The sequence below is a fragment of the Gouania willdenowi genome, chromosome 24 (assembly GCF_900634775.1).
Source record: "Gouania willdenowi chromosome 24, fGouWil2.1, whole genome shotgun sequence".
NCBI classification, from domain to species: Eukaryota; Metazoa; Chordata; class Actinopteri; order Blenniiformes; family Gobiesocidae; genus Gouania; species Gouania willdenowi.
This window is the reverse complement of record NC_041066.1, coordinates 16,155,901-16,177,432: the sequence shown is the minus strand read 5'-3', so window position 1 is coordinate 16,177,432 and position 21,532 is coordinate 16,155,901. Positions and strand designations below refer to the sequence as shown.

Below are 21,532 nucleotides of genomic sequence, written 5' to 3'. Positions count from 1 at the left end.
GATGCCCTATTCCAAATTCAGTGAATTATGTTTTGACATTCTATGCCAATTAGTGATGTGCAATACTTCTACATTTGTAAGTACAAGTAAATAAAGGGTGAGTGTCATTGATACTAATCAAATAAGTAATTCGATTAGAACTGTGACATTTCAGTATTTTTTTTTTAGGTTTTTCCCTTTGTATCATTAAGTCGTGGAGAGAATTTAGGTGAAGTTTATTGACTGATAGAAAATACTTTATTTTAATAACCTTTTTTTGGTTCAGAAACAAACAATTTTAATACTGTAACTTAATCAATGTGTGTCTGTGTATCCTCGATATTTCGATCGACTCGCCCACCATTATTGTCAATATCTGAGAAAGTTTATGAATCACGTTTTTGTGTTGATCTCCAGCTGCCTCGCTTGACCTAAAACGGAGTTCCTTTTCGTGACGTAATACGTAGCTCGGCAATCTTCGCCTTTAGAAAAGGCACTATCAATCGACATCGAATAAATATCGATGTTTTCAGAATATTCACACCTACGTAACAAAAATTGTGCTTATAGCTAGAAAGTGTGTAATATTTAATATACATGTTACGATTAATGCCTGTTTAGCTGCTGTAGTAATTTAAAGCATAGAGGAGACGCCGTGGTTTTCTCTGGGTTCGATTAAAACGCCTGCTCTCTGCTGTACCCTCGCCATGGCGTCGTGTCTCTGCTCTCTCAGTAACAGAAAGTGGCCGCCTCTCCGCTGCTGCTGCCGACTCAAAGCTCACGGACTCACTCGGCGCCTCAAACCGCCATTTTGGAGTCAGAGAACCGAGAGTCGGCAGCAGCGACGAGAGAGCCTGAAAGGGGGACACGGGGCCGAGGTGAGAGACTCCATGGTGGTAGTTATGGCGAATGAGCAGCGGGAGGATGGCCGAGAGGGAGAAAGAATAAAAAGATGGGGATCATGTGCTCAGCGGGCACCGAGCCTCTGCCCGACTCCTCGGCGAGCGGAGCAGAGGCGGAGGGCCTGGCTGTGGCTGCTCCAGAGTACAAGGCCAACCAAAGAAGTTCCAATAAAGTCAAATCATATCTTAATACATTGTTTAGGCTGGAGGTGGTGGCCTTAAAGAGACAGGGCCGATTTCAATATAGTTCATATTAATGCTATAGGGACTTCTGTCAACACGCTTGAGCATTAGAAGCTAACAGGCTAACACGATTATGTTTAAATTCCGTGTGCAACAAAGAGATCGCGGCCCTAAACAGGCTATTTAAATGGTGATTATTGTGTTCCATACGACGTGCAACCATGCACTTTGACTTATTACTGTCACTGACGCGGTTAGTGCTGCTGTCAGGGAAATGCTAACGACCGTTAGCCCGCAACAAGCTACAGCACAGTGTGCGAGTGAAGGTTAGCTGGTGTTCCAGTTCAAGTGGTGACAATTATAAATTGTGGTAAAGGTGACGTAGGATAGTGCCGTTTGTTTTGACAAACAACACTATATACAAATGAAACAGCGTATTTTGGCATATATTTATTTATTTTACGTGACTTATTTTTCACGAAGGCTAAACGGCTAAGAAACGAAAGCTTACAGTATAACAAAGCTACATTGATGTTACACTCTTACACACACTCAATAATTGCTATGTTGAAGCGTTTTGCTTGTCAGACTGGAGCAAATTGTCCCAAAAAAATTAAATAAAACCACATTTAATAGGAAAACTTTGTTTTATGGTTATACAAGTCTAAAGGTGACTTGCATTAAAGTCGGGTCACGAGTCATAATGATAACTCGTTGAATCATAACACCAGCAACCTTGGTCCATATGCTTGGGTCTAAGTAGCACGGCTTTGCTAGGCTAACAAAGTCAAACATTACAGCATAATGACCAAGGGTACTGTTAATATTTATTATCAACCTGGCACTGAGTCCTTTGTAACTTAAGTTAACTTTAAATGTATTTCCAGTCTTTGTATTTTATTATTTTTGTTATTATTTTATTTTTATTTTTTTACAAATAATGGATTTGAGCAGCTATACAACTGCTATGTTTTGAAATAGACATATTTAAAAATAATAATAAAAAATATACATACATTACTTAATACCTTACCAGTTTTCCAATTAGACAAGTTATCAACAGTTATATAGTGTCTACGCTTTTAATTAACTATATCTTAGATACATATACTAATTCTAGCTTATACTTTTACCACTGATAAGCTAATAAATTATAATTACAAGACATCTATTAAATTTATAACGGCTGTAAAACTCAGCTACTGACTTGACCTCGACAAACCACGCCCACTATTTGTTAGAATGAGTTGATTGACACCTTTAGTTGTTTTTGTTCAATCAGATTTGTCCATTAAAAGTTGGCAGTGGCTATCCGTACGGTTGCTGTATCAATATACCGACCTATTCGTACGCAGCGCCCCTATTTGGCCAGTTTAGCTCACATGATAAGTCAGTCATTGGTCAGTTTAGGTCCCCGTGACTAAGACTAAACCTGGAAAATTATGTTTTAAAAAGTGATGAATTGAATTTTGTCAGTGTGATTAAACGTTAGACTGATATCTTTTATTGGTTTAGGATTCATTCTAATCTATACATTTTTGCTTTCAGCCTGCTGGTAGTTAGAAATAAGAGAGAAAACCAGTATGTTTTAAATTCTTAGAACAAAGTAACCACATACGTCTATTGACCTGCCCAGTATGTTTGATGAGAATAAAGTGGGATCAACTTCCAATTTAAAATGCATTGAGGAGTGTAGTAGTTTAACAAGGTTTTATGACAACTAGTGACTGGGCGTTTACGTGCTATCCATATGTTAGCACAATTAAATGGTTTTTTCCAATAAAAAACATGATTAAAAAAAAATGATTTGGGCATTTTTTGGATTAATAGGATAATCGCCCATTGAAATATTGCAATATATCACCGAATTGATTTGTTTTTACACCCTTACTAATTATGCTTGTGCCATTTTTTTAAAACCTTTTTTCAGGATACACAGAATATCATGTAATCAATGCATATTTTTGTGCTGTGACATGATTGGTTCTCTTCCTTTGTAGGGTTTTCATCTTTTCCGGATCTTTAGCTTTGGGATAAAGAATGATGCGTTCACTAACTGAAGTAGGTTTACTCTTTTTAAATTATTCTGGCTAAATTGTTCATTTACAACATTTGATTAGAGAAAAAAAATGAATGTAAAAACAGCGAGTTAAAGCTTTACGTGAAAACCTTGCATGCAATACTCTCTAATTCTGTGCTGTCCATCAGTCCATTGATCTTTCTTGCTCTCTTTAGTAAAAAAAAAAAAAAAAGTAGGAAAACTCCTGCCGTGCTCGGCGGAGGTGTCTGAGCTGCATGGCGGCGGGACAGGGCCGCCAGCTGGAGGTTGGTGCAGCGGGAACCTCTGGCCTGGCCAAGCCTCTTTTCCTGCAGCGTTTGGAAAGATCCCTGAAGTTGGAAAGCTTTCTGCGCCACACAGCTGCTATCTTCAACAGTGACATTACCAGGTATGCAGAGGAGGGAAAAACACTCAGGGCAGGATTCACAAAGATCTGAAATAAAGGGTAGTAATTAAATTGCTTCCCTAAATCCTTTATTTTAGTTTCCTCACCTGCTGCACGGAATTCACTAAGATTGCAGCAGTGATCAGTGCACATGCAGAACTGGTGCAGACCGCCCCTAGTTAGATGAGTGTTTTGCTCGTTTAATGTGGAGACGTCAGTGTGCACAGCACACTGACATTTGAGGAAGTTAAATTTGAGGGAGATTGACTTCTCTGTCTGCTGCACAAACATTTAATAATGTAGAAAACTAAATAAACAAATACAAAGTTTATTTTTTTTTTTTTAAACAGCTTTAAAACCTAATGATGAACGCACTTGAGTCCTTGGGTGCCGTTCTCCTTATTAGCGCATGGAGTAACGTTTGCATAATAATTCCCCAACCATTTGTGAATCCGCCCCTCACTGTCTGATCCAAATTTGAATAAAGATCACAAAACAATTGATATAGACTCAATGATACATTTAAAAGCTTTTCATTATGTAATAATTCAACATTATTAATATGTATCAGGATTTATAATTGCGGAAATGATCATTAATTACAATTATGACTTAATTATAAATGTATTGTTGTTGTAATCATAATTGCGTTGTATTTGAGTTCATATATTTGACTTTGTAATTGTAATTACCATGAAAATTATATAAAAATTGTCAAAAAAAAAATAATCCAGGGGTATACAGACAGAAAAAAAAGCAGACGCCCACACCAAAAATATTATACGCCAATATTTTCATGGATAAGGAAGCCTAATAACAATGTATTTGTCTCGTAGTAGTGATGATAGCGATGACAGTGATGGTGCGCTGGGGGCGGGGCTTTCCCTGGATACCTCCACTCCACATACATCTGAGACGGCGAAGAGTCGGTCAGGCGAGCAAGGGGAGGGCTTAACAGATGCAAAGCCCCTGAATGGAGTTCTTCTGCAAGGTGACTTTACAGGGTACATCACATGACCTTTGATCCCATTCTGGACATGGTTAGTAATTTTTTTTTTTTCTTTTTTTTTTAATATTATGTAGATCCAAAGGCAGATAAAACAAGTCTGTACAACTTTACGAAGCTGAAGAAGAACCGAAAATGGCTCAAGGTATTTATTCACGCTTTGCTGCTGCTGATTCTTTTTTACTGCTGAATGACTTTTTAGAAATGATTTACATCACGTGTGTCAAACTCAGGAGAAAGTAAAAATGACGGAGAAAAAATGAATTATTGTGTAAATGACCATATAATCTAGTTGTAGATATCTCATTCACCAACTGCAATTTTTTTTTAATTGCAAAATGAGGAAAGAATTTAAAATTTTTACTTTTTGACAATAATTTAACTGATATTTAAAACTAGGGCATAATAAAATAAAGTTATTTTTTCCCCACCTAAAATCTGCTTTATTTTCCTGTTTTATTTCGAACAAATGGAATAATACAAAAAACAATATTACAAAGAAAAAATATTTGATGCCGAAAACCCCCCAAAAACAAAACAATTACATATATTACTGCATACACATTTTTTGTGTTTAAAAGGGAGTGGGTGGAAGTATAAACTTATTAATCCCACCGAGGGCTGCACAGTGATCACGATTTTGGTTGCCACGATTAAATTAACCTGATCGTCTGCAATATTTACCTTTAAAAAAAAAAAATACAGTCTCTACACTCTATAACAATGTATTTATTCTGTTAGCCTTTGGTTCATTTTAAATTCTTGGGTTAATTTTATAATTTTTTTTAGTATAATTCTTATTTAAAGCTTCATTTTGCACTGTAAACTGTACGCATATTGTTTGTTTAAAAGTAGTGTCATAAAAACACAGATTTCTTCTAAATATTTGCAATTATAATTGTAAATTATTGATCAAAATATTCGTGATCATCATTTTGGCCATAATCACGCAGCCCTTGTCCCACCCCTTTTCCTACAATACTGTTACAAATAATACATTTTCAGCATCCGGTTTTCCACTGCTGCTGTTAATAATGAATACATTTTGTCATATCTTTATATGATTTTGATTAGATACAGAAGAAGAAACTATTACACACACTTTCGAAATGGCCATACAACGTAAATATATTTCCTTTACATTTTCTTTTAAATTTCTAGACATCTGTACGCTCTTTAATTTCTATTTCCAAAGTGTTGCAGAATCTTGAGGTCAAACTGGTCCATATTTGGCCCCGGAGCTAAAATGAGTTTGACACCCCTGATCTGCAGTGTCGTATGCACGCTTTGTGAGCATTTGACTTCACTTTGTTTCTCTGACTCTTGCAGAACATCCTGTTAAGTGACGACACCACAGACTCGGACACAGACTCCGATGACGGCGACTTCACTTTGTCTCGAGAGGAGCTGCACGACATGCTGAGGCTGCATCGGTTCACCAGGCAGCATCAGAACAAGTTCTACTCCGACCGGGAGGTACGGACAATCTCAGGAAGAAACACATGCACATTGGATTTGTTTTTGCAAGGGTTTTTAGTCTGAAATGCGTGCGTCTTCCTGTAGCTTCATCAATATCAGTACTACAGCACCGGCCTTCTGTCTACTCACGACCCGTTTTACGAGCAACAGCGTCACCTACTGGGCCCGAAGAAAAAGAAAATCAAAGATGAAAAGAAATTCAAAGGTGAGAAATAAAACCGTGGTGGTTTTCACTAATGGAGAGCCTGAGATGTCTAGTAATTGATAAAGAAAAGATTAAAAACATATAAATAAATATAGTTGAAATAAAATATCTAATCTGGCGTAATGCAGTATATCAGCTATTATCAAAAACTCATTCTAGGGGGAAAAAATGTCTCTGCGGTCGCAAGAAATTTGTGAAATCAAAATGGGGTTACAACCCAACAAAGGTTGGGAACCACTGCACTAATGCCAGACTTTAAAGCCATAAGACAGGGTTTCTCAAATGGGGGTACGGGATATCACTACAGGGGGTACTTGAGAGGAAAATTAACAAATAAAGTGTCAGTCTTGGTTCCACCCCAGGCGTAAGAGGACCAGAAATGATAAAAAAAACTATAGAAATAAATCTATTCAAGAGCCACTAAATCAGTGTTTTTCAACCTTAAAGTTGGGACCCCATGTGGGGCCACCTGAAATTTCTGAAAAATGTAAATAGATTTTCAAATTTTTTAAATGAATGTACTTTTTGAATAAAATTAAAAACGGTACACAATGTTAAACAACTGTATTTCTACTAAAATCTAGTTAAACTAAAATTCAGTAAAAAAAAACAAAAATGAACTGAAATATCTGAGCTCAAACCTGTTCAAAAACTTCCAGAAATTTGTCAGAAATTCTTTATCAAAATGAGGTCACGATCCAAAAAAGGTTGGGAACCACTGCACTAAATACTGTTTCTTTCCTCTTATTTACAAAATGAGATTATTTAAAATGTGTGTTTTCACTCGTTTATTCCATCACTATGTTCTATAGTTGTTTTTAAATAGTTTTTGAGCAAAATTTTGTAGTCGGACAAACGGGGATACTTGGATTCAGAAATAAGAGAAAGGGGGAACTTGAGCCAAAAACGTTTGAGAATCACTGCCATAAGATATTTCATTTTTTTTTTACATTAAGCATTTGAATATGTTGTTCTTCTGTAGCCAAATTGAAAAAAGTGAAGAAGAAAAAGAAACGATTAGAGGGCGAGTTTCTGGATGAGGAGCGTCCCTATGTCACCAAGATCTTTGCAAAATTCTCCCACGATGCACCACTGCCAGTTGTGAAGAAAAAGCACCTCACTGTTGAGCAGCTGAATGCGCGACGACGCAAGGTTTGGTTAACTATTGCCAAAAAGGAAATCCCCAAGGTCAGTGTGTACATTAAAGCTAATTCATTACTTTTACTGATCTAGATTTATTTGACTGACTATTTTGCTTTTCATCTCCCACAGTCTTTCAAGCAGAAAACATCTGCTAAGAACCTGGTATTGACCAATGCTAAAAAGGTAGGAGATGATCTTGAGTAAAACTGATTTTTTTTTAATTTTTTTTTTTTAACACAGCGACTGACCTTGTCGTTGGTTTTCCTCCAGCTCGCACATCAGTGCATGCGAGAGGTTCGGCGTGCTGCCATCCAGGCTCAGAAGAACTGTAAGGAGACTTTACCCCGAGCCCGACGCCTCACTAAGGAGATGATGCTCTACTGGAGGAAATATGATAAAGTGGAGAAGGAGCACAGGAAGAGGGCCGAGAAGGAAGCATTGGAGCAGCGCAAACTAGACGAGGAGATGAGAGAGGTCGGTGACAGAGCAACAGTTATTTAGGACCATCTATAAGGTGGAATAAAGGGGAGATCTTTTTGGGGTCCATTCATAAAATCAGCAAAATGATGATCTATTCTATGAATCTGTGATAACCACATTTATGTATTTATCTGAATAATATCCACTGTTATCCAGGGAGTTTATTATTATTTGGGTCATAGTATATAGTCATCTTAAAGATGTAAATCCTTGTTTTAATCAGAAATAAAATGGGTTAAAAGTGACAAAAAATGGTGGTGGAATGGGATTTTAAAAACCACAGAAATTGGTTAAAAGTTGAAAATTAGAGTGGCCAAAAGAGAGTGGGATTCAAAGTGTCAATATTGTTTTAAAAGTGTCAGAAATTTGGGGAGGGGGGGTTGGTGTAATGTCATTTGAAAAGTAGGAAACATTAATTTAAACTGGCAAATAATGGGCATGACATCGGGAATGTGGGTAAATTGGCAAAAATAAGCATGAAATCTGGTGAAAAGAGGTTATAAGTGACAATAATGGGTCAACATATGCAACATTAGGTGGAAAAGTGATGGAAAGGGTTTATAAGTGCTGGAAATGTCTTGAAATTTAGAAAAAATGTGCATAAGAGGCAGTGAAATTTGATGGAGAAGTGACATAAATTGGTGTAATGTAGCAAAAATGCATTAAAAGGAGCAAAGAAAACAAGTTAAAATATGGCAAGTTTAGTGTAGTTGCAGAAAAAGGGTAAAAATAAGCAAAAAATTTGCTCAAATTGTTAAAAAAATATTCTTAGTTTCTTAAAGGCATCTGGCGACCCCAAATGGGGCCGTGCCCCCAAGGTTGAGAACCCCTGATTAAGGGAGATGTTTAAAAGAAAGTTTAGTTGTGTTTTTACATTAATTTCATTGTTTTCGTTCCATCTGTTGCAGGCCAAGCGTCAGCAGCGTAAACTGAACTTCCTGATCACGCAGACGGAGCTGTACGCTCACTTTATGAGCGGCAAAGCCAGCGTGGGACCAGGAGAAGACGCAGCTCAGGAGGAAATCCTGAGAAAGCTCGATGACACTGCAGCCCAAAGACAGATAGAGATCGGAGGAGGTGTAACGGTCAACATGGGACAGGAGGAATATGGTGAGATTATGAAGTCATCGATTTCAGTTTATTTACACAAAGTACTATTCATGTAGGGCTGGGCGATATGGGCAAAATGTTAAGATTGGAAGGGGGGATATTGGTTTGAGCTCCGTGCGTCTGTCCGTGCCGCAGTTAAAGCGGACAGCTTTCCTCAGTAACTGTTTAAGATACAATAACCAAATTCATTGTGTGGCTTCAGGGTATCAATACCTTGATGGAGAAGCGCGCAATTATTTTTTTACGGAGTTATTGCCCTTGTTTCATTTTTTAGACTCTGTTCAAGTTATCTTCAAAGGGGACAGCTATTCTTAGAAACTGTTTAAGATAGTAATTTTCGATTTTGATGTGATAATATTTTCTCATGTAAACATCTAAGTTCTGACGTTTAGGAAAAGGTTGAGGGTTATAATGACAACCAATCTGGCGGTTGATGTTGATGACTGTCTTTTTGTTCTTATTAAACATGTTTGTCATTGCAGATAGTGAATATTATAAATCCCAGGCTTTGAGAAATGCCAGGGAGGCCTATCAGATTCATCAAGAGAGAGTATGTTGATACACACTCACACACACACACACAGCTCTACATGGAGGATAATTGAAATGGTCTCTCCCACAGACGCGTATGTTTGATGACGAGGCCAAGGACAGTCGCAGTGCGTCTCTCAACACGGCCACCGGGCTGCCTCTGAGTATCAGCGGCTGTGGTTTCGGGGAAAGCTACAGTCTTTCAAACCCTTCCATCCACGCAGGAGAAGACATTCCGCAGCCCACCATCTTTAACGGGAAACTAAAGGGTTATCAACTGAAAGGCATGAACTGGTTGGCCAACCTCTATGAACAGGTATGTATCTGTCTCAAGAATCAGAAATAGGTGTGACTTTAATGTTGTTATTATGAAAAAAATAATGGAAATCACGAGTTTTGGGACTGTAGAACAGGTAGACCATGGAATAAGAGAAGTGAAATCCACCAAAATAATTTCATTTCATTTCTTTAACAGGGACATTGTGCAAATAGAGTTAGCAAATAGCTAATAGTTCATTTACATCTGCAGTCCCTGGGCAGATAACAAAATCCTGGCTTGGTGCTTTGTTTTATCAGTAATTATTAGGGATGTAACGATTCACTCAACTCCCAATATGATTCGATTCACAATACTGGGTTCTCGATACGATTCTCTCGATTTATTTTACAAAATGGGACTGTAGACAAATGATGATTGAAAAATATTCCTTTATTTTTTGGGGGGAAAAAACTAGAAAATACTGTACTATTTTCCTTTTATTTTTCATTGTCAAAAGAATCCCTTGATAAACTATTCAAAACAATGCAATTTAACTAAAAATAAATCTTGAACGAAATAAATAAAGGAATAACACAAATGAAGAAGAAGCCTATTAATTTAAATTCTGGTTCTGTAGTAAACAATGCAAAACTGCATAATAGTTTTTTTTTTCTTTTTAAAAGTGCAACTGAAAATGTATTTTGTGTCTTAACAATTAGACTTTAAAAAAAAAAAAGGTCTGCACTGTATTTACGTCAGATATTTGTTTGGACCAGCAGAGGGCGCTGGTAACCTAGTGTTCGGTTGGGATGCAGCTATTCTGTGCAGTGAAGAAGAGATGCTATGCTAGCAGACAGAGCTAATAGAAAAACGTGACTTTTACAGATATTCACGTAATATTACAGATATTCTTTCGGTGCTAAAGGGGTAAGGAATCATTTATGAACATGTTTAAGAGTAGAGGGCGGCCAGAAAGAAAAGCAGTCGCAGATTCCGCCCACCGCCTCAGCATTTGAACAGAGAAGGATAAATATATGCTATTTAAAAAAAGTACTGCAATTCAATTTTCAGAAAATCGATATGAATTGTGATACCTATGAATCGATTTTTAACTGCCTTACGATTAATCGTTACATCCCTAGTAATTGTTGTTATTTGTCATACTTGTTCCCTTTTGTCATGTTGTATTCTCTCTGTTTTTAATACCTTTTACATTCTAGGTTGCCTTTTAAAATCTGGTCAGGCACACCATATGAAAACTAGCCTCTTTTGGCTAAATCTGGATCATTTACCGCATGTCTGTTTAAATAATCAATAAATTCAAATTCAAAAAAGAAATACAGGATAGAAAACAGGACAGTTCATAGTAACAATTGACAGACAGAATAAAATACAGATACAACAACAGGATAAAGTTATGAGTGCAATAAAATTTAAGTTAATCAAATAACACAATTTGTATAAATAGCAATGCAGTCTAAATAACAGGATAATAAAAACTGTATGCTGTTATTTAGGACACAAGTGAATATTATTAATATAATTGTTATTTTTATGATTAAAATGTATTATAGTAATAAATATAATTATTTTGAGCATTACTTTTGAGCAGACATATTATTGCAATTGTAAGTGTACATGGATCTTATTTATTATTATTATTATTATTATTATTATTATTATTATTATTATTATTTAATGTCTGTTTTTACAATGGACTCCTGATTCTGAAATAAAGGATGTTGATGATGATGATAATGAAAATATTGTTAATATTGATTCCAATGAAATGATTGTTTCCCTTGAATAGAAAACTAAAACAGCCTCTTTCTATTTGCTCAGGGAATCAATGGAATCCTGGCAGATGAAATGGGTTTGGGGAAAACTGTCCAGAGCATCGCGTTGTTGGCTCACCTTGCAGAGGTGAGTGAAAGCATTGAGCTACGAGTTGTCCTCACTTTTCCCAATCTCTGCCTGGCATATCATTAAGCCACTACCTTCATTGTGTGTATAATTAAATGGCCTACTTTGTTACGAGTGCTTTCATTTTCACTGACTAATCCACTTAGATAATTCAATTTACAACAAACAGTGATTTGTTAGCACATGAGGAGGGATAAAGTTGTTTTACTTCTAAAAGAGAAGAATGGCTGTTGAAATGATTTAGAGGTATTTTTCTAGAGCAGTGTTCCTAAAACTTTTTAGGCTTAAGTACCTCCTTTTTTTACCTTTTGAATCCAAGTACCCCCTTATGTCCGGCTACTACGTTTTGCCCAGAATTCTGTGAAAAAACAACTATAGAGTATAATGATGGAATGAATGAGCTTTAACACACATTTTAAAGAATCTCATTTTGTAAAGAAGTGGAATAAAACTGTATTTAGTACCTCCCGATTAGATTTACCGTATTTCTATAGTTTTTATCATTTCTGGTCATCTCCCTCCTGATGTGGGACCAACACTGATTCTTGTATTTTCAGTTCACGTTCTTATCAAGATCATTTCTATCATCATTTTGTGTGTTTTCTGTGGTATTTTGTTGTTGTTTGTCTGTTCTTTTTATTATTCAGTATATTTTTTACTCATTTTGTGTGTTTTTTTGTTGTCGTCTTAGTGTGTTTTTGGTATTATTTAAATGATTCTATCTCAGTGTGTGTGTTTATGGTGTCGTTTTGTTGTTTCTTATGTCATTTTGTATGTTTGTCTGTTATTTTTGTGTATTTTGTAGTAATCTTGTGTGTTTTCTTCTCATTTAGTATGTCTTTGCTGTCATTTTTTGTATTTTGTTGTTGTTTGTCGGTTCTTTTTATTATTTTATTCTGTGTTTTTGCTGTCATTTGTGAGTTGCTGGTAATATTGCGTATGAATAACATTATAAAACCCCATATTTTAATGCTTTCAGTTGTTAATGTTCCTCTCTCTCGCTCATGTACCCCCTGTAGTGCTATTGCGTGCCCCACGTGCCATCGCTTATCACGTACCCCCATTTAAGAAACACTACTCTACATAATGAATGGCCACAAATTCCTGCAGAATGACTCAGACATCTGATAGAGAGTTTTCAGGAACAACTGAAAACATGATCATCAGCACATGAAATGTTCATTTTTCCCAATACTTTTGTTCAAAATGCTAAATCACTGGCTTTCAAGTGACTTGACAATATTTGGACCGATTCTACTGTCCAAACTTGGAGACATCTCAAAACTGCTTAACCCAAGTTAATCTTTATACATCAATCCCAAAAAGAATTAGAAAAAAATGTTAAATAATATATACAATTATATGGCGGAATAAAATGCATTATATTGAGAAATCACATCTTGTAAAAGATCATGACGTAGGTGATTGGTACTTTCAGAGTAAATTGAGAAAAACTGTTCCAGAGCACTGTCTTTTGTTCTTTCACAGAGAGATAACATCTGGGGTCCATTCCTGATCATTTCTCCAGCGTCCACGCTCAACAACTGGCATCAGGAGTTTAGCCGCTTTGTGCCAAAATTTAAGGTGAGAGTTCCCGTGCAGCTCATCATGGAGCCGTTTAAAGTGTCCCCGCGCGCTTCTGTTTTTGTTTGGAAAAAGGCTGTTGTCATGTGTAGTATTGCTTTGGAACACGTGTAACACTTTCCATCAGGGGGCAGCATTGCTACATTACTTATAATCTGAAGTTAAAAAAAAAATATGGCATTTTCTAAAGCTTTTAATGGACTTTGATGGGCACTGAGCTGGCAAACACAATCAGTTATCAAACACATTAGTATGTCAGTTACACTAGAGCACACTCGCATACCAACACAATATAGTTTCTTTAGTCTTTTTTTTATTATTTTTTTTATTATTTTTTTTTGCACTCAAGACTTTTCTCAGCCTTCTCAAAATCAATCAAATAGAGTTGGTTTTGTTAATGAGGTGTGAAAAGACCCCATTACACCATTTGGAGATAAGCTTCCTGACCCGTCAATGCAAGACTGGCTGCAAACAATAGAATATGTGTTGAGAGACGTGGTAATGTGCATAATCTTTTCTCATCTCATTCAACATGTGATTCACGCGTGATGACGATACATCCAACATGTTTCCTCTGAGAACATCCCCGAGCTCTGCTTGCCTTACATTAATCAACCAGTTAAAGGCTCTGGGAGAAAAGCTTTATTTGGTATTTTATTTTTCAGTGTAAAAATGTTTCTACTGTCCTCTATGACAGGTGCTACCGTACTGGGGAAACCCACACGATCGTAAAGTGATCCGTAAATTTTGGAGCCAGGTATCTATTATCATTTATCACTTTTAATAACAAATAAATAAATGAATGTATTTAAAAACAACCCCATTCTTGTTTCTCTTTCAGAAAACACTATACACCCAAAATGCACCATTTCATGTCGTGATCACCAGTTACCAACTGGTGGTGCAAGATGTGAAGTACTTCCAGCGGGTTAAGTGGCAGTACATGGTCCTGGATGAGGCCCAGGCTCTGAAAAGCAGCACCAGGTACAGTAAGGAACACATGGTCACATGGTAGTCTGTGACTGAAATCGCATACAAACATACTACATACTGCACACTCAATGAGTACCGTATATACTGCCTACTATATACTGTAGTATGATTAGGACAATGACCGATCATGAGCGTTCCCACTGAAGTATACTTCCAAGTTTCCCAAGATGCATTTCAAACCTACAACGACAAAAACCTGAAGCACACTGAAGCTCAATATTTCTGTTGATTCACCACCTTTGAAGAAAGTTCTGAAGACATTTTAAGCGAGAAAGTGACCAAGTAGAATATCATGTGGTCAGTTGATCAATAAAGCCCGCGGAAACACATTTAATGCCGACATGGAGATTTTCTGAGACCCACCATTGTGCTACTGACAAAACTTCCTGTTGACTTCAGTGTTAAAAACTAATGGAAGACAAAAATAGATGCTTTTATTTTGAAAATGGAATCTTTGACTTTTAGCTGGAAGCTGGTCCCAGGACGATTTCACCTTTTGTTCGCAATGCATCATGGGGTGGTTTAGTGTGATTAGTGTGCCCACCGTGCATACTTAGAAAATACCCTGACATCGTATACTGTACATCTGGGTATTCATCGTGTACTCAATCTTTCTATACTATCTAATGCAGGGATGGGCAACTCTGTCTTAGCGGGGGCCACAAAAATGTGATTGTATCTGATCCGAGGGCCACTTGATCAACATTCATGTCAGCATTTAGAATAATGACCAATCACAGCATTAACACAGGGGAAAAGGGTTTTGTCCTTTTTTTGTTTTTGGTTTTGATGTTTTCTCGGTTTTTAGTCATATTGTGTGTTTTAGGGGTCATTAGGTGTGTTTTGTTATTGTGTTCTTGTTTTAATTGTGTGTATTCTTCTGTCATTTTCTGCATTTTTGTTGTCTTTTTTTTTGTATTTTTGTTGTCGTTTTCTGTTTTCCTGCCATTTTGTGTAATTTTGTTAACAGTTTGTGTGTCTTTGGAGCTATTCTGTAACGTGTTGTTGTTCTGTGTGTTTTTGTACTTTTGAACACAGCCTGTGTATGATTTCTGCCTCACATTCTGCCTGTTTTCAGTGTTCGGTGGAAAATCCTGCTGCAGTTCCAGTGCAGAAACAGGCTCCTGCTCACCGGGACGCCCATCCAGAACACTATGGCCGAGGTGATCAATGCATGTGTGTGTGTGTGGTAGCATGGGAGTCTGCATGTGTGTGTGTGTGTCAGTCAGTCATGCAGAGCTGTCAACATGTGTATGTTTTCACTGTCCTCAGCTGTGGGCCCTGCTGCACTTTATCATGCCCACTTTGTTTGATTCCCACGAAGAGTTTAACGAATGGTTCTCCAAAGACATCGAGAGCCACGCTGAAAATAAGTCCACCATTGACGAGAGTGAGTACGACACCCATGTTTTATCGCTTCCTTTCCTTGTGATGTATTACTGCTGAGTGTTAGTATAAAGTCATACTTTGACTTGTTGAATTCTTTCCATTGTTGCATACTGTATATTCCTAAGAAAACAATGTTTCTTTATTGTATGTTTTCCAGATCAACTGTCCAGGTTGCACATGATCCTTAAGCCTTTCATGCTTCGCAGGATCAAGAAGGATGTAGAAAATGAGCTCTCGGACAAGGTAGACGTCATTTTTTACATTTACATTGTAATAAAAGAAATAAAGTAAGGACAAAAGACAAGTTGTATGTAAAACTTTTTTCTATTGTCTTCAATTTAAGTCCATCTTTGGATTAACACACACAAGTTGTGGTTAACCTAGAAAGTATAATTTGGACTATGTAGGGGAATTGTGAGAACCCATAAAAAAGCCTCTGTACATACAGGTAGAACATGTAAATTCTGCTTTCGAAAGCTCTGAGTTTTGGTTTAATGAACCTGCATCTCCTCATCAAGAAAAACAAACTGAAATAAAGACACTTAAAGTTTAATCCACCCCAAAACCAAAACCTTTTTTCTGCTGAATACATATATGATTAGGTGTGAAGTAATGTAATTTATTGATCCAAGTCTTAGTTTGAATTTAGCATTTTTAGTTGTAAAATGACAGATTGAATGCCCTCTATGGGTTGAACACAGGCTATATCTGTTTCATTTAGCTATTGGCTGGGATTAAATCAGTGACGTTGGCCCCGCCCCTCCTATAAAAGAGGGGAGGAGTAACAGCTCCAAGGGGGACTGTGCAGCTCTCTGGGGACGGGGCTGCTTTGACTGGGTGTGTCTTAACCACTCCAGTCGCAACACCCATAATCAAGGCATTTTTTTTTTTCAAATTCCCCTGAGTGACAGGTCAACAAAAACCTGGGGGTTTACTTCCACTTTAACTATAATAATTAAAGAATTTTGTGTAATATTTTGACTATTTCGTTATTTGTGTTAGAATTTCCAAAACCCCACTTGAGGACAGATTTTTCTTTTTCGTCTTTTAATTTATTTATTTTTTTAATCAATAACATTTATGACAGTAATTAAACAATGTTGTATGGATGTTTTATAATAAACATTTCAGATATTTAGGCAAATAAATACTTAATTCAACAATAATTCATTCTGGTTTGATCCCCCCGTCCACCCCGTTAAACAGGCCCGTCTCTGCCTGTTCACTGACACACTAAGTGCGATAATAAGTGTGTGAGTAATGCCTGTGCTGGCAGATCCTCCTGACAGATGCTGGAGTCAGGGTCTCCTGCTGTCACTGGTGTCTCACACACACACACACACACACACACACACACACACACACACACAGAGAGACACACAGATCGTCTGTGGGAGTGTTGGTAGACACAGACGGAGGCATGGCAGAGTTCACCACTCCCCCACATCTGTCTATTTCACTTTCCCTCTGCAGCCACATCACGTGCCACCAACCCACTTCCTGAACTCCTTGCCCTCTCATTGGTTTCTCAGGCTGCTTCATATAAAAACACAGTGTGTTCTAATAGAGGCATGTGCGTTCATATTAGTAAACTTTAAATGGAATATAGGCTTTTCAGAACATTTTCTCAACATGAGAAATCCGATAGTGATGTGGTTTAAATCCACACTGTGTTGATAAGAGCCAGAGTTGGGGTCAATTATATTTTTCAATTAAAATTACACCTTCATTCATTCAATGCGCAATTACATCTCAATTACAATTACGGTGACCAGCATTTTTTTTTACAATTATTATTTTCCCCATTATTTATGAAATAAATAACCCCAAAAAATGTAAACTTCCTCTTTTATTAGCTTTCTGTTCACATAATTAGTGTTTTTTTATTTCTTGGTTTTTTTGTTAGGCTTTCTTATCCATGAAAATATAGGTTTTAATATTTATGGTGTTGGCGTCTGAGCCTTTGTTCTGTCTGTATACCCCTTAGTTACATTTTATTTTTTTTGTGGTAAAATGATCCTGAAAAGAACTGACAGGTAGTGGGAAAACTTGATTTAAAACACATTTTAATGATTGTTAGCTAGGTATGTATAAACCCTAGAACTGTAACATGGTTCTTCAGGTTTGCGTTTATTTAAATTGAATGGTAGAAAACGTATAAAAATGGCTGGTTTAGTAGAATTTCCATGCCAATTACAATTACGAAGTCAATTATTATAACTCAATTACCATTCAATTACAATTACAAAAGCAACTGTTTTTCCCCAAATGCAATTATAGTTATATTTACGTCATAATTTTCATTAATGATCAACTACTTATTCTTGACATTTGACCCTCCTTTCATTCCTCAGATTGAAATCCTGACGTACTGTCAGCTGACGTCCAGACAGAGGTTGCTCTACCAGGCTCTGAGGAACAAGATCTCCATCGAGGATCTGCTGCAGTCGTCTATGGGTTCATCCCAACAGGCCCACAGCACCACCTCCTCACTCATGAACCTGGTCATGCAATTCAGGAAGGTGAGAGCCATAGTCAAAGTCCACTGATTTATATATTCATTTATTGGTTTGGTTTTCTTATTGTCGCCACAATAGAATAGAATAGAATCATTTTATTGTCAATGCACAGAGTACAACAAAATTGCAGATGCCCCTTCCAACAACATTCAAGTACAAAGATTCAAGCCAAACAGACACAGTTATATATAGGATCTTTTATTTTTATACCTTTATGTAATGAAATCTATAATCAAAATGTAAAACCCACCTTCCCACTGTGTACAGTGCTCAAACGGTTTTCATTAGAAGAGGAAAGCAAAGCAAGGCACATTTATTTGTATAGTGCATTTCATACACAAGGCAATTCATTGTGCTTTACATGATTAAACAGTGCAACAGAGAGAATTAAACAGTTTAATAATCAATGAGCATTCAAATCAGCAAGAAATACATTAAAATCAGCAGTAAAAACATTAAGTCAACTATAATATGATTAAAAAAAAGTGCCTTTAACTTGGATTTAAAAATGTTCACAGGTGATGCTGACTTCAGCAAACCTGATTAACACTCACACATACATATCTGAATGTCCTTTATAATTTGTGAAAACAAATAAAGGTTAACACTTTAAAAGGGTATATTATAGACATGTACATGTCTAAAACTAGGCTTGTGTTATAATCGCGTAAACACCACAAAGGCCATATAACGAGTTATGTACGTTATGCACAATTTCACAAGGACAAAGGTGTTCTGATTTAGTTCTAAAAAACCACTTGTGTAATTGTTGCAACAAGTGTGTACGAGACATTGCATTTTCTAGAATGCTCAAAAGTTTCCAAATATAATAAACAACAAAATGTATACCAAGCTTTTAGATAGACGTGTGAGTGATGATAATACCGGTAAGCGTGGGTTCCATTGGTTTGTTATTTATAGTGGTGTGTTACTGTGTTTGTTTGTAGGTGTGCAACCATCCCGACTTGTTTGAACGTCAGGACACGCGGTCTCCTTTCCACATGAAGCTAAACCCCTACGTCATGTCTAAGTTCCTCTACCGCCATGGGCTCATCCATGCTCACAATCAAGCCAAGAACAAGTAAGCTACACCAAATAATGCAGTGACTTAGGAGAGCTTAATCCTGATAATATCGTCCACTCACAGTTGGCTATTCTGAGTTATTAATAGGACCTACTGAGTAGATAAATGAATGTATGTTTTTGTTTATGTTCTTGTGGACACTTGCTGGGTCTCAATTTTATATGAGAAAATTACGAACTATAAATGTAAGATTTGTGCATTTTCCTACATCAGATATATGTACTGTATATATGTATATTCCATATTAATATAGGTTTGTTGTTCTTTGCATTTGTGGAATAACAAGGTTGATTTTACTGTGTGCCGTAGAATCCTGCAGGTGCTGTTGTCTCCCTTTTCCCCAGATCACATCCAGCAGTCTCTGTTTCACCAAAAAAGTGAGTACACGTAATACTACTACTTGAGCTCATTGAATTTTAATTTATTTCGGCAGTCTTCAGAAAAACAGAACAAACAACACTCAGGGGCGGATTCACTAAAGGTTTAGTGGTATTAAAACGTGAGCAAATGTCACTCCACGCGCTAATAAGGAGTACAAAGCCCAAGGAATCAGTGTGCTGCCACTGTGCTTCCCAATGTGCCCTCAATTCATTTCCCCCTAATAAATGTGCATAGTAGGCGGATCTCCCAGGGGGAGAAAAAATATGGGAGGAGGAAAAGCAAATAAATTTATGCAGGGGGAGCAATGCGATTCATGAAACCTGGAACTGTTTGCGGTGATAGTCTTTGTCCCAGAAAATAGTACAACTGAAAACACACACACACAGATCCTCGCTGCAGTAAATGTGGACAGAAAACATAGCGGAGATTAAAAAAGGCTCCAGTTGTGTGTGTGTGCGTGCATGTGTGTGAGAGAGAGAGAGAGAGAGAGAGAGAGAGAGAGAAGAAAAAAGCTGGACATGCTTCATCTCTCCTCCGCCTATCTATCTATCTATCTATCTATCTATCTATCTATCTATCTATCTATCTATCTATCTTTTTTATTTGTTTCCTCTACTAACACCTCCAATTCTGCTGCTTCACATTTTTATTTTCGCTTCCGCGCACTCATGCTCACCCTCCATGTCCAACGCAACACGTTCAAAATGCTCATTTAATTAAGGGTGGTCTGCACCAGTTCTGCACGTGCACTAATCATTGCTGCAATCTTAGTGAATTCCGCACAGCAGCTGAGGAAACTGCGTCACTAAAGGATTTATGGAAGCAACTGAATTATCAAACTTTATTTCAGATCTTAGTGAATCCGCCCCTCAATTGTCTAATTCTTCAGCCGAAAGGTTGTGGGTTGAAGCAAAGCTTATACATACCTACCCCAGCACAACAAAACAAGGTTCTCTAGATAATTTCACACAGAAACATATACTTTTATATTACTATTTTTACAATATACATTCGATATATATTCTGCACAAGTTTTATATATACAGTTTATACATGCACATCAAACATATGTGTACGTACATACACATATAAATACATACACAAATTTCATCAATTAACGTTTGTGTGGCAATTTATAAACTAATAACATTCTCTATCACAATATATACCTTTTATTATGTTTATTGCATATTAATATATTTTATACCATTATATACAGTACATGTATATTATTGCTGTCCTAGGTAGAATTGTTGCTCTTCTTTCTTATACTTACTAATGATATGTCTTAAAAAGCTTTTTAAACTGGTTTATGTTGGTGCTACTTGCATACATCTTACTTTTTCAATGAGTCTGTGTTCTAAATGTGGACTTTTTATGTTTTTCCAAATTAAAATATTGTTTTCTGTTTTCTTACTCTTCTAGGTGATGACAAAGGAAGCTGTTTCTCCTTTTTGCGTTTCGTAGATGTATCACCAGCTGAGATGTCCAACCTTATGCTGCGAGGCACTTTAGTTAGGTGGGTGTCGAGTTGTCATTGTCAGATTTTTTTCCAAAGTTTTCTTCCTGTTTAGACAAGGTTATTCAGTGATTCAGTTATTTGTTTGTTTCAGTCAAACAAAAAAATTATTCAAACATCACAAGTTAGAATATATAACAAAACTGAAACTTTAACAAAGAACAAACATATTTCTACTGCTTCACATAATTCTCTAAAATATATTGTTACATTTTCTTTTTGAAATTAAATAGTGTGTCACTCATTTTCATTCCTTTATCAAGATTATTCTACAAATTAACGCCAAGAACAGACAGAGATCTTCGTTTAACTTCTAATCTTGTTTTTGGTAAAATAAACATAAATTCATCACTTAGGCTGTGTTTGCTGGTCTGTGGTGAGAAATATTTTTGAAAGCCTTCGGGAAGAACATTTATTTT

The 21,532-nt window shown here is 36.7% G+C and overlaps 1 protein-coding gene across 2 annotated transcripts in view; it reads left to right on the top strand.

The window, feature by feature from the left end:
• Positions 1–686: 686 nt before the first annotated feature.
• The window catches only part of ino80 (INO80 complex ATPase subunit), a 54,782-nt gene continuing 33,936 nt past the window's right edge, over positions 687–21,532 (top strand). Inside the window, exons 1-24 of one of the 2 annotated variants that reach the window (XM_028439664.1) lie at positions 687–857; positions 3,065–3,125; positions 3,300–3,511; positions 4,348–4,499; positions 4,592–4,659; positions 5,844–5,990; positions 6,078–6,198; positions 7,181–7,386; positions 7,471–7,524; positions 7,612–7,815; positions 8,730–8,931; positions 9,414–9,481; positions 9,554–9,778; positions 11,564–11,644; positions 13,133–13,228; positions 13,926–13,985; positions 14,070–14,212; positions 15,300–15,384; positions 15,494–15,611; positions 15,768–15,853; positions 17,965–18,132; positions 19,077–19,210; positions 19,523–19,590; positions 21,020–21,113. In XM_028439664.1, coding sequence (XP_028295465.1) covers positions 3,360–3,511; positions 4,348–4,499; positions 4,592–4,659; positions 5,844–5,990; positions 6,078–6,198; positions 7,181–7,386; positions 7,471–7,524; positions 7,612–7,815; positions 8,730–8,931; positions 9,414–9,481; positions 9,554–9,778; positions 11,564–11,644; positions 13,133–13,228; positions 13,926–13,985; positions 14,070–14,212; positions 15,300–15,384; positions 15,494–15,611; positions 15,768–15,853; positions 17,965–18,132; positions 19,077–19,210; positions 19,523–19,590; positions 21,020–21,113 — 2,732 coding nt within the window. In that variant the 5' untranslated portion in view covers positions 687–857; positions 3,065–3,125; positions 3,300–3,359. Of the gene's footprint in view, positions 858–3,064; positions 3,126–3,299; positions 3,512–4,344; positions 4,500–4,591; positions 4,660–5,843; positions 5,991–6,077; positions 6,199–7,180; positions 7,387–7,470; positions 7,525–7,611; positions 7,816–8,729; positions 8,932–9,413; positions 9,482–9,553; positions 9,779–11,563; positions 11,645–13,132; positions 13,229–13,925; positions 13,986–14,069; positions 14,213–15,299; positions 15,385–15,493; positions 15,612–15,767; positions 15,854–17,964; positions 18,133–19,076; positions 19,211–19,522; positions 19,591–21,019; positions 21,114–21,532 lie in introns of both variants that reach the window. The other variant, XM_028439663.1, reaches the window with a different exon arrangement.